This window comes from Heteronotia binoei, chromosome 14, assembly GCF_032191835.1.
Source record: "Heteronotia binoei isolate CCM8104 ecotype False Entrance Well chromosome 14, APGP_CSIRO_Hbin_v1, whole genome shotgun sequence".
NCBI lineage: Eukaryota > Metazoa > Chordata > Lepidosauria > Squamata > Gekkonidae > Heteronotia > Heteronotia binoei.
This window is the reverse complement of record NC_083236.1, coordinates 32,470,088-32,482,864: the sequence shown is the minus strand read 5'-3', so window position 1 is coordinate 32,482,864 and position 12,777 is coordinate 32,470,088. Positions and strand designations below refer to the sequence as shown.

General features: G+C 43.9%; 1 protein-coding gene across 1 annotated transcript in view; it reads left to right on the top strand.

Annotated features, from left to right (window-relative positions):
- LOC132582488 (obscurin-like) overlaps window positions 1-12,104 on the top strand; it is a 28,373-nt gene extending 16,269 nt beyond the window's left edge. Inside the window, exons 3-7 of the mRNA XM_060254079.1 lie at window positions 872-1,177; window positions 3,508-3,819; window positions 5,953-6,081; window positions 8,686-8,732; window positions 11,572-12,104. Of these exons, the coding sequence (XP_060110062.1) occupies window positions 872-1,177; window positions 3,508-3,819; window positions 5,953-6,081; window positions 8,686-8,732; window positions 11,572-11,745 (968 nt within the window). The 3' untranslated portion in view covers window positions 11,746-12,104. The remainder of the gene's footprint in view (window positions 1-871; window positions 1,178-3,507; window positions 3,820-5,952; window positions 6,082-8,685; window positions 8,733-11,571) is intronic.
- Window positions 12,105-12,777: the final 673 nt, after the last annotated feature.

Genomic DNA, 12,777 nt, shown 5'->3' with positions numbered 1-12,777 from the left:
TCTCACAATACAAGAACTTGTGGACATTCAATGAAATTGCTGAGCAGTCAGGTTAGAATGGATAAAAGGAAGTACTTCTTCACCAAAAGGGTGATTAAGATGTGGAATTCACTGCCACAGGAGGTGGTGGTGGTTCCAAGCATAACCAGCTTCAAGAGGGGATTGGATAAACATATAGAGCAGAGGTCCATCAGTGGCTATTAGCCACGGCATATTGTTGGAACTCTCTGTCTGGGGCAGTGATGGTCTGTATTCTTGGTGCTTGGGGGGGGGCACAGTGGAAGGGCTTCTAGCCCCACTTGTGGACCTCCTGTTGGCACTTGGGGGGGGGGGTTGGTGGCCACTGTATGACACAGAGTGTTGGACTGGATGGGCCATTGACCTGATCCAGCATGGCTTCTCTTATGTTCCTATGTGATGGCCTTTAAATGTGATGGCCAAAACTCCCTTTAGAATTCAATTATGCTTATCATACCCTTGCTCCTGGTTCCACCCCAATGTCTCCTGGCTCCCCCCCCCCAAAGTCTCCTGGGTCCACTCCCAAAGTCCCCAGATATTTCTTGAATTGGACTTGGAAACCCTAGTCGCCATGTTGGCTTCAACGTGACGGTACTTTCCACCACCACCACCACTGTGATTAAATCACCTTTCTAAGGATTATAAAAATCCCAGCTGGGTTGCAGAGAAAGTAATGTAGGTTTTTATTTTCCCTGGCTGAGAATTTCTAGTTCTCCTTTTCTGTTCTTTATTCCCAAATTACAGGCTATATAGCCATTTTTAAAGTAAGTGTCTCTGTGTGTGTGTATGTGTGAGAGAGAGAGCATTCAGAAGTAATTTGATGGCCTCGATAATATTTTCTCCTGTCTTTCAGACTGCCCAAAGAAGCCTCAGCCCATTTTAGTAATCCAGAAACCAGCTGCTGTGGAAGTGATAGAAGGTTCTACACTGCGCATGGAATGCTATCTCCAGATAAACAGCAGCATTTGGTATATTCAGTGGTTTAAGAATGGAATAAAATTAACTAACTCAAACCGAATGTCAATAATTACAAGAGAAAAAGAAAGTCGTTTGATTCTGAACAAGATTGAGAAAACAGATTCTGGAATCTACACGTGTAAACTTTTTGACCACAAAAATTGTCTCTTTTCCAGTAATGGAACACAGCTGACTGTTGATGGTAAAACCTTTTCTGCAAAATCACCTCTTGTATTGGTAGAAAGCTTTGACTTCTTTCACAGGCACATGTTGTATAGGGACTGGGAGAATCTGTATCCAACAATTTGCAGGAAATCCACATAACTTGAAAAAGTGTACTATGTAATTCTTCCAAAATATGAATGTTAACAAAAAATATTCCTTTCTAGTTTTTTTCAAAAGTATGATGGATATTCCAATAATGGATCAATGGAAACATTATTATTTCTCACACAAGCAAAATACACAGTCCATTTCTTCTGTGTACTTGTTTCTGTTTGTCCATTCCTGCTAATTTCCAGGTATTTTATTCAAGAGTTTCAAATTAAACTCAACATTTGCTGGGAGATGCAAGCAGTTTTCAGTGCTTTATACTCTAATTCTGTACTGGAACTCTTAGAAAGGAACTGTGGGCTGGTATACTATGTTACCCACAGAATGTGTAATGAAACCCCAAGGGCTCTTTCTTCCAAGGCCCTGCAAGTTGGCAATTTAGAAAGGAGAAGGGGCAGAGGGAGGAAAGGGTACTTAACCCTTCCTTGCCCATCACTTTCCCCCGCCAGTTCCCCTTCTCAAACCACTTTTCACTTGGCAAAGTAGTAAATGTATGTTTGTAGCCCATCTCCAAACCATTTCTGCTTAAAGTTCAGTATCTGGTGCTCACTTTTGCATGTAAAAGTTGGTTCTGTGTTTTCATATGGCTGGCCACTTTCCTCTGTACCTTCTCCCAGGGTTGTTTGGTCTACCTCTGCTAGGGCCCATGTCTTTTCTGTAGATTTCCCAGAAAAGGTGCAGACTTGTTTTGTTTTCTAGGGGCTTTAGCAATGTTTGAGTCTTTCATTATTTTCTTTCTTTGATAGTTTTTTAGCCCTCCTTTCTCATAAAAGGGACTCAAGGCAGGTTACAATGTTTCTGAAAAGACAACTGAATAAAACAAGCAATTAAAACCTTATATATTACACAGATTAAATCAGTTGACTGGGAAACCTGTATCTACTGAAAGACCTGTCTAAATAAATTGGTCTGATGCTGTCATTGCTAATAACAAGGGGGGGGGGGGTATTCCTGCCCTGCATAGCAAGGATATTCTATCACACAGGAGCCATCACTGAAATTGCTATGGAGTGGGCAGGTGCTGATCTAATCTGTTTGCATGATAACTCTATGTAAACCTTGATCCGATGAATACCAATTACTGTTCAATAGTGGATTGGGAGAGGTGGTCTTATGTGTGGGTCCTAAGCAATGAAGGGGCCTTACTGGTCGTATCTAGCACCTTGAATTGGCCCCGATAATAAATAGGCAGCCAATACACTAATTGGATATCCAAATTGTGACTAGGTCTGGATATGAAATGAGCCGCAACACTTTGCACTGGCTGGAGTTTCCAGATCATCTTTAAGGGCAGCCTAATGCAGAGCCTATGACAACAGTCCACGCTTAAAGTTACTATCACATGGATCAAAGTGGTCAGATCATCCAAGTCGATGCTGTGGTTACAGATAAAATGATACTGGTAACTAAAACAAGTCTGAGCCCAGTGGCACCTTTAAGACCAACGAGTTTAATTCTGGGTATAAGCTTTCTTGTGTATGCACATTTTTCCCAGAAGCAGTGAAACAAGACTTCCACAACTGTCTGTTTCACTGTATTTGAAGAAATGTGCATGCACACGAAAGCCTATAGCCAGAGTTAAACTTTGTTGGTCTTAAAGGTGCCACTAGACTAAAACTTAGCTCTATTTTTTTAGACCAACATGGCTAACCACCTGCATCTGTGCTGATAAATTTGCCTTTTAAGTAGTTCTGGAGTGGTAAAATCATAAGACAGTAACCTGGACTTGTTCAGAAAGTATAGATCCTTCATCTTCCAGCTACAGTTAGCAGCCAATGTTCCCTCTAAGCCATGGAGTCTAGTCTGCAAAAATTATACTTTGTGGGCTACTGTACAAATTAGTTTGCTCTGGGGCTATTTTTCCTGAGCTAAGACAAAAATCTGTGAGCCAGCTCACACTAATTCAGCTTAGAGGGAACACTAGCAGTGAACAGGGTTGGGTGGCAGTGGAAAGTGCCATCAAGTCACAACTGACTTATGGTGATCCTGTGGGGTTTTCAAGGCAAGAGACATTCAGAGGTGGTTTGTCATTGCCTGCCTCCACGTCATAAACCTGGTACTCCTTGGTGATCTCCCGTCCAAATACTAGCCAGGGCCAACCCTGCTTAGCTTCTGAGATCCAATGAGATTGTACTAGCCTGGGCTCTTCCAGGTCAGGGCTAACAGGAATAAAGGTTAATATATTTTTTTCCTGGTCAGAGATTACAGATTTGATGGTGAATCAGACTCCAGAGCACATCAATCAAAAAGAAGGGGCAAATGTTACCATTGAATGTCGATTCAGGACTATCAGTGTGACATCCACAGATGTGAGGTGGTACAGAAATGAAAGCAAGCTGAACAGTGCAGGAGACTCACTCAGAACACAAGTGGACCTGAAAAGAGGCTTTTCTTCTCTCACTCTAACAAATGCTGCTGTGAGTGACTCAGGGAACTATCAATGCCAAGTGGAGAGCAGATCTAGGAACTTGATAGGATCAGGAAAAGCATCTAGAGTTGCCATCACAGCAGGTAAGTGCTGTCATCGTTCTTTTAAAAAAATGAATTAAGAGATAAAATAGATACACAGCAAAAACACCAAATAGATTGCAATAGGAAGAAAAAACAAATTTCATTCACATACAGAGAAGTCTAATATCCAGTACTAGAAAACATACTCCCAGTGCCATCTATCAAGCAAGTCCAAGAATATGAGATCCCATTTCTTAGAACCTCAACCATCTAAAATGTTGGACATCTATAGGAAGTACTCCTTTATTGGATAGGAGAATCAAAACGGCTGACCATAGCTCCAGATGATCTACATGGGTCATGATACCAGGAACTCCAGAAGAAAACGGATTGTCCATTATTCTGCTCATTAAAAAATTGTCCTCATAGCTTAGCATGCTGTCATCATTCTAACCAGCTGTTATGAAAAGAGCAGAGAAAATGATCGAAATGTGCATACGGGACACCAGCTTCTGTGAGGGAACACTGGTGTCCCTCAGATCCTCTTCAGAGGCTATTCAGTTAAAAAGCAGCTGAGCTTCTCTGAACAGCTTGACCACCATCCAGGACTGTCCCAATGGGCACCCACCCTTCTCAGGCCCAACTTAAATATAATGTGAGAACAAATCACAGTTTGCCAAACCCCTGGGCCTTCAGGATGACTACTGCCCTCAGCCTGTCATCCCCTTTCTCTCTTAGCAGCCCTTCCTCCCACCATTAATGATTTCCCCCTGCAATGTGTAGCTACAGAAAAGTATTGGGTGTGGCTTCTGGGGACATGAGCCAATGAGGAAGCCACAAAATCATGACTAATAATAAATAAATTAATATTAATAATAAATAATGACTATTGTCCCAGATTAACAGAGTGTGTGCCAAAAGCCATGGGCCAGAATCCTTTGCAGCTCATAGATCAATAGGTAAAGGGCACCATGAAGGTAGAGTATTTTGTAGACTTTGCCTTAAGAGTCAGGAGATACCTCTGTCAACTCTCATCCCACCCCCTCCTTTCCTCTCATATTCACACCTATTATTTTTATACTTTGTGGAGACTTGAGGGCAATTTGGGAGCATGGGTGATCGTTTTGGACTCAGTGTTATTTTTCTGATAATCAGTGAACACTCAGCTTTACAACAATACTTGAGGGGAAAGAGTCTAGACAGAGAATTCTGGAAATCTGTGAAGGAAGTGGGAGGTTGATTTGTCTTTGGAAAATTTTCCTCCCCTCTTCTTAGCCAGGGGAGGGAGAGATGTGAGTGATGGGCATTCCTGCCAGTACAGTGTCCACAGATATTTAACCTTTGGGAGAGCTTCACACCTCTTTCTTTACCCATCAAATTCTTTTGCCGGAATGCTTCTCATGACTACAGTGGTATATTGCAAATACACGGGAGAACTCTTCCTTCAGCAAAAATGATTGTGATTGCCAGGTACTTGCATTGGATCTGAAGTTTCAGAGTTTTAATGTCCTTCTCAGGGCTCATATATACATGATGGTTTCTTCCATGTTCACTTAAACAACAAAATGCTCTGTGCATTCTTAAAAAATGTTGTTTATCTAGCAAATTCACCTGCCAAGATGGCTTTATCATAGACTAGAATGGGGCAAAAGGAAGGAAGGAAGGAAGGAAGGAAGGAAGGAAGGAAGGAAGGAAGGAAGGAAGGAAGGAAGGAAGGAAGGAAGGAAGGAAGGAAGGAAAATGTTAACCCTTTCTTCCCTGATGGCTTCTTGCTGAAAAAAGTCGCCCTGAAGTTTCTTTTACCTGATAAGCAATGGCTTTCTCTTTCTTTCTCTCTCTCTCTCTCTCTTTCTCTCTTTCTTTCTTTCTTTCTTTCTTTCTTTCTTTCTTTCTTTCTTTCTTTCTTTCTTTCTTTCTTTCTTTCTTTCTCTCTCTCTCTCTCTCTCTCTTTCTCTTCCTCCCTATAAAACAGCAGGAAAAAAGTAGTTTCTCTGCCTCTCACATACACCCTTCTTCTCCTTGATAAAGCAATCATAGCAGCTACATTTGCAAAAGGAAAAAAAATCATTTACAAGAAAAATAGAAGTGATCATAACACATACCTTCCTGCTGGGTATCCAAAAAATAAATCACCCAAAGGTCTCAACTGCATGCTGCTATTTCCTCTGTGTCTAAACGACTTTTCCTTTGCAGATTTACCTGCCCATATCACAAAACAGCAGGGTACCAGCCTTGTCATCATTGGAGGTGGGGCTGGAGCTGGAGTTGCCATCCTCTTGCTGGTGGTGGCCGGTGTCATTATGTGGAAACACAGATCCAAAGGTAAGATTCTTTCCTATGATCTGTGTGAGCCATTTCCTCTTAAGAGATCAGATTAGGGTCGCCAAGGCCAATTCAAAAAATATCTGGGGACTTTGGGGGTGGAGCCAGGAGACACTGGGGATGGGACCAGGAGCAAGGTTGTGACAAGCATAATTGAACTCCAAAGGGACAGCACACCTTTTAAATGCCTTCCCCCCATTAGAAATAATGAAGGATAGGGGCACCTGCTTTGGGGGCTCATAGAATTGGACCCCCTGGTCCAATCTTTTTGAAACTTGGAGGGCATTTTGGGGAGAGGCACTGGATGCTATGAAGAAAATTTGGTGCCTTTATCTAAAAAAACAGTCCCTCCAGATACCTGCAGATCAATTCTCCATTATACCCTATGAGAATTGGTCTTCATAGGGAATCATGGAGTGCCCAGCAGACATTTCCCTCTCCCCCCTCCCACTTTCTGATGACCCTGGGGGGAGGGCCAACAAATTGGGGGATCCCCTGCCCCCATCTGGGGATTGGCAGCCCTGGATCAGATGCATGTTGCACCTTTCTATTAAGAAGAGGTGCCGGATAAACTTGCTGAGGGCCAAGTAGTCATGATACCTAAGTGGAGCCTCTCTGTTCAGTGCAGTATATCTTTGTATACTAGTTGCTGATGTGTGGCAAACAACACAGACAGTTCTTCATCCTGGAAGCACATGGCTGTCTACAAAAGTGATCCAGCAGGTCTCTCCTGGCATTCTTATGGTTGGAGATTGGTTGTATCTATAACTCTAAAAGCAGTTCTCCAATAATGAGTTGTGCCTTATTGCAACCAAGAACCAGAACTAAAGCCTTTGCAAAAGTTGGTGACTTGGTTCTCAGCAGCTGGAGTTACCAGAATAAGAGAGCAAACATTACCTCAGCCCCAAAGAGGTGAGGTTCCTTTAGCTGTCTTCTATATAACTGAACTGTTGCCATTCACCCTTATTGGGTGGGGGGAAGTAAAGTGCTGCATTTGAGGACAAAATTGTACTGAGAGCAATGGATACTGGGCAGCTTGTCATGCACCCAAAAGGAATTGAGCTCCTCCTTCTGCCCAGTTTTTGAAAAAATCCAATATACAAGCCTGTCCTCCATTCCTGCCTCATCATGCTGGGTATTTGTTCTTAGATAACCCATGGGCTACACAACATTTTGTGGTGGCTACACTCACCAAGGTGGGAATTCTGCAGTAGGTGTCTAAATCGAGCAAAGGTGACAAGGCTACAATATAGCACTCGGATTATTGGAAAGCCCTATGAGGGCAAAGCTTGCTGCTCCAAACACCATCCCACTGGAATGAGGCTGCCAGGTTTCACCTGGCAGAAGATGCTGAGGTTGCCAGATTCAGTATGGAAAACTCCTGGAGATCTGGGGATGGAGCTTGGGAAGGACAAGGACCTCAGTGGGGTGCAATGCCATAGAGTCCACCCTCCAAAACATCGATGTTATCCAGTGGAACTAATCTTTCTAGTCTGGAGATAAACTGTAATTCCAGGGGATCCCCAGGTTCCACCTGGAGGCTTGGCAACTAAACAAAGGAAGTTGAGCAAAATGTGAGGAGGCTATGAAACAATATACTTTGCAAACAATAATTGCAACTAGTATAGAGCAGCTTAATATAAAAATTGCACACTCTCCATAAACATTAGAAGCAATTGTTAAAAAGTTGATGGTAGTGCTTTCCCTTTAAATGCCGTGAACTTAAATACTCAATACACTGTAGAGTGTGGTCAAGTACTGATATAATGTTTGTGGAGAGTGTGTAATTCTTATATTATGCTGTGATATACTATAATTTGGAAAATTATAGTTTGCAAAGTTTATTGTTTCACTGCCTCCTCACATTTTGCCGCACCAGGAGGCTGGCATCCCTATGTCTGGAAAACGATCAGACTCGAATGCAGTCAATGGACATTCTGGTGGGGGTTTATACTCTTTTATTCTGGTGGGGGTTTATACTCTTTCAACCTATGTCCCTGGAGTCCAAGGAGACCATCAGTGCTGGCTTGCCTTTAATGCACATTTCTGTGACTCAGAAACTGCCAGAAAAGCACTCTCAGATCTTCAGTAATGTATCACATCAGTGGTGGAAAGAGCCATCAAGTCACAGATGATTTACGGCAACCCCTTTAGGGTTTTCAGTTGAACAGAGGTGATTTGTTGTTGCCTGCCTCTGCAATAGCAACCCGGGACAGTAAAGCTATTTGTTGATATTTGGACCACTTGCCAAGCTGAAAGCAGGCATTGCTGAGAAAGCTGGTGCTTTTTCTAAGTTGCAAAGCTAAGTTGGTAGAGGAATGTGGCATCATGTTGCAACTGACTTACGATAAAACCCCATAAGGTGTTAAAGGCATGAGGACAAAGGAAGTGGTTTGCAATTGCCTGCTTGTGTTGTTTGTCCTTTCTCTGATCAATCTGACAGTAGGAAAGAATCCAAAACCCATGTTTGGGACCCGAAGTTGGTCTATGAGAGATTCAAAGGGAATGCTAGTTTGCTGGCTTATTCTATCCCTCCTATTTAATCCAAGAAGAACTGCTTTTTAATCACATTGTTTTCTTTCTTTTCTCCTCTGGGGATTCTAGTAAGCAGATCAGAGTTAGAAACTTCTCCAGCCAAAGAAACTGAACTGGTAAGTTGCATGATTGTTTTGCATAATAAACACATTAATCCAACTCATGTAATATGGTATACATGCTCTGGATTTATTCATGGTTCTGGATGGGAAACTTATTTTTGTCTGTTCCAGAGCATGGAAGAGGAGGTGGCCCGAGATCAAGTTCCAATGCATCTGGTGTGGGAATATCTCCACTGTCTTGGAATGCCAGAAGCTTTGGAAAGCCCAGCAAGGCTTGTAGGATCCATTCCGGATGTTGAAAGATACTCCAGAATTTTACAAAGTCCAATAGTACCTTTAAGACTTTAAGGTGCTATTGGATCTAAAGGTTCTGCTCGTTGTGTATTCAGCCTGTATCTTTTTAAAAATCCATCATTTCTCTATTGGCTGCAGTTTCATCATATGGGACTCAACTCCGCATTCCTTTTCACCCACATTGTTTATTTAAAATGACTTCTCTTGCAAATATAGCCTACGAGATTGTTTAATCCAGGAGGAAAACAGCATGGAGTGGGAGAAAAACTTTTCTGCCTCCTTGTTTTGTTTCCACTAAGAAACAACAGTGGAAGAAGGGTTAAACTTTCTTTCCTCCCAATGCTGTTCTCCTCTTTGATAAAGTAGTTCCACAGGCTGCCTTTGCAAAAGAAAAAAGTGCACTTTTTGACATAAACATGTAAGGGGAAAGGTTTGTGCACTTGACCCCTGAACCAAACAGCTTGGGTTCCTCAGGTCTTCCTCAGACACCATGCTCTGAAAGGCTCCAGTGCAATTGTACATAATGTAGGCACCAGCTAAAATCTTGACTAATGACCCAAAAATTATTGGCAAAGAAATCTGGAGGGAGTTGTAGGAGCACCTCTGATCAGCTCTGGATAGAGTGGAAGGAACCATGGCTCAGTGGAGGAGCCTCTGCTCTTCATGCATCTCCAATTAAGGACCAAAGAGTACATGGTGTGAAATGCCTCCACCTAAAACTCTGCCAGTCAGAGCAGACAATACTGACTTTGATGGATGGGTGATCTAGTGATCTGGATGGGTGATCTTGGCTCAGTATAAGGCAGCATCAAGTGTAAGGGCTGTGAAAAGGATTTGTTTAGCTACTGAGCCAACACAGCAGCAATTTTTTTTCACATCTCAGTTGTGCCAGTTTGGTGTAGTGGTTAAGTGTGCGGACTCTTATCTGGGAGAACTGGGTTTGATTACCCACTCCTTCACTTGCAGCTGCGGGAATGGCCTTGGGTCAGCCATAGCTCTTGTAGGAGTTATCCTTGACAGGGCAGCTTCTGGTGAGAGTTCTCTCAGCCCCACCCACCTCACAGGGTGTCTGTTGTGGGGAAGGAAGGTAAAGGAGATTGTGAGCCACTCTGAGATTCAGAATGGAGGGCGGGATAGAAATCCAATATCATGTTCTTCTTCTGAATTTTTGTTACATCTACAGAATGCATGGTCTCACCTGACACCAAAGAGTGCATACAAATGTTTTTCTCACATGAGAGGATTCCAATACTAGCTCCATGCCTCTTTCCCCATACTTTAGCTAGGTTTTTTTTTTAAAGTCCAAAAGCCCCACATGTTCCTTTTATTAATGTTGTGCTTATTTGGCAATTTAATATTGTTTCCATAAAGCACAGTCTATTTTTTTAAAGTGCTGAAACTGCTCTAAATATGGTGGGAGATCATGATGTCACAGTTAGCAGCCAATTGGTGCTGTGCACATCCAGTTTCTGCCACCAACCAACAGAACTCCTTTTTCTTAGCTTGACTCAAGAGAGGAGTAGGTATGTTTTACCAAAAAGAGGATGTGTACATCCAGAGCATATGCTTGTGCTTGCATCTAATGATGTGCACTATGACTCACAGAAGCTTATGCTGAAATATATTTAGTTATTCTTTAATGTTCCACTGGACTCGTGTTCAGTCTTCCAGAGCACACTGATTGAACTGTGCATGTTATACATACCCACAAGTGTGCAAGTCTTTTATTAGTTCATACAGAAGATGATGAGTTCGAAAGTAGGAGACAACACTGCCTGCCTTTGTGGCGTGGGATTCTGTTCTAATCACACCTACCCCAGCAGGCTGCAAAGCCACATTCTCTTCTTTCCATGTCCATGCCTCAGAAAGTTACAGCATCTGAGGCAGGACATCTGTGACTATTGCTCTACCTTGCTAGCTGTCAATCAAAACTGGAATTCTGCTTGCTACAGTTAGCAGAGGAGGGGGACAGTCCAACTCGATTCAGATTTGGGGGCAGGCCCGGTGTCAGCATATCCTAAGGTGAGGCGGCTGCCAGGGCCCAGGACTTCTTATTGGGCCCAGTTTGCTATGATTAACCCTCCACTAGGGCACCTCCTATCCCCTGCCACCTGGCCGTATGCCTTTTCCTGCCCATTTCCTTATAAGCCCTCCACTCTCCACCTTGCTCACAGCTTCCCAGCATTAATGGGGAAGTGCATGCAGGTGGTGCTCATTGGCAGCAGTCTGGGTGGTCAAATCAGCAGCACTACTAGCTTTATGCACCAACCAGCCCTGCTAAGGAAAGGTGCATGAGCGTGGTGCAAACGGCTGTGAGTACAGGTGGTCGAGCAGGTTGTGAGCAGGGGAAGGATGTGCAGTCAGGAGCGGGGGGCATACACAGGTGGGTGCATAGGGAGGCAGGAGGGTGAGCAGAACAGGGCAGCTAGGCACTGTCTGCCAGGCTCTGGCCAGAACCGGGAACTGGCACTGCTGAGGGGGGTAACTTCAAAAGCTCACATTGCTTTGATGTTTTGTGCGAACAAAAGGTTTTTCAGAATACAGTGCAGGTAACAAAGTCACAGAAGACTAACATTCTCTCTTGGCCCTGTCTTGCCAGCATCCACCTTTAGTCAGCCAACCCAGCGAAGTGACCTACGCCGACCTCCACTTCAACAAAAGGGAAGTGCGACCAGATGCTGAAGTCGTTTATGCAGAAGTGAGAGCCCCTCAGAAGCAGCCAGCCTACCAAGATGCCAAGCAGATGCGACCAGCAGGCAACCAGAGGAGATGAGGCAGAACGGAACCAGGAGACAGACAATCCCCTGCAGACCGTTTTCGGAAGACCCCGAGTGAACTGACTTTCTGGGAACAGGAGAGCTGCTGTGTCCCGCCCACTTCCGGCAGCCACACTGATGAGCAGACTGAGCTGCTAAGTGGATGACTGACCCTTATAGTGCTGCCCTGGCACTCTGTATCTCTCCAGCCCTTCTCCATATCCCACCCCTCAAAAAATCAGACAAGAAAAGGGGGAAGAGCACAGAGGGGACAGAGCTTAAGTTCCTCTGCAGGAGTGTAGATGGGATGTCCCCTTGAGCTACGCAAAGAATGTATGAACTTAAAAATGTATGACTCTAAAGCAGCTCTGATGGATCATCAGACCAGTAGTCCATTTGTCCAGCATTCTGACTCACAAAGTGGCCAACCAGTTTCTCTGGAGGGAGAAACTCACACAGAGGCCATGGCCTTCCCCCTGGTGTTGCCTCCTGGCTCTGGGATTCAGAGACTTGGTGCATCTAAACTTGGAGGTTTCCCTCAGTCACCTTGGCTAGTAACCATTGATAGATTCATGGAGGATAAGCAGATTCCACATTTTAATCACTCTGTGTGTAAAGCAGTATTTCCTTTTGTCAGTCCTGAACCTACTGCCCATCAGCTTTGTTGGATGCCCTTGAAGTCTAGTATTTTGGGAGAGGGAGACGTTTTTCTCTTTGTCAACTCTCTTTGCTCCATACATAATTTTATAAACTTCTATCAAGCCCCCTCTGAGTTGTCTAAATTGAAAAGCTCCAGACCCTTCAGCTTTTCCTTATAACAAAGGTGCTCCCGGTCATCTCAGAGAGATGAAGAGGAGGCAGCAGCACTTGCTGCCCTGCCACTTGACTGTCTCCTTGGCTCTCCAAGCAGGTGCAGGGAGGCGTTAGGGTGGACCATCCTCCAATGGCCTGCCCTGGCACCTCATTGCTTCTGCACCATCCAACCAGTCAGCTCTACAAGAGCTCTCCAGGAAGTCTCGGAGAGCTGATTTGTTGGCTGGTGTGGATGC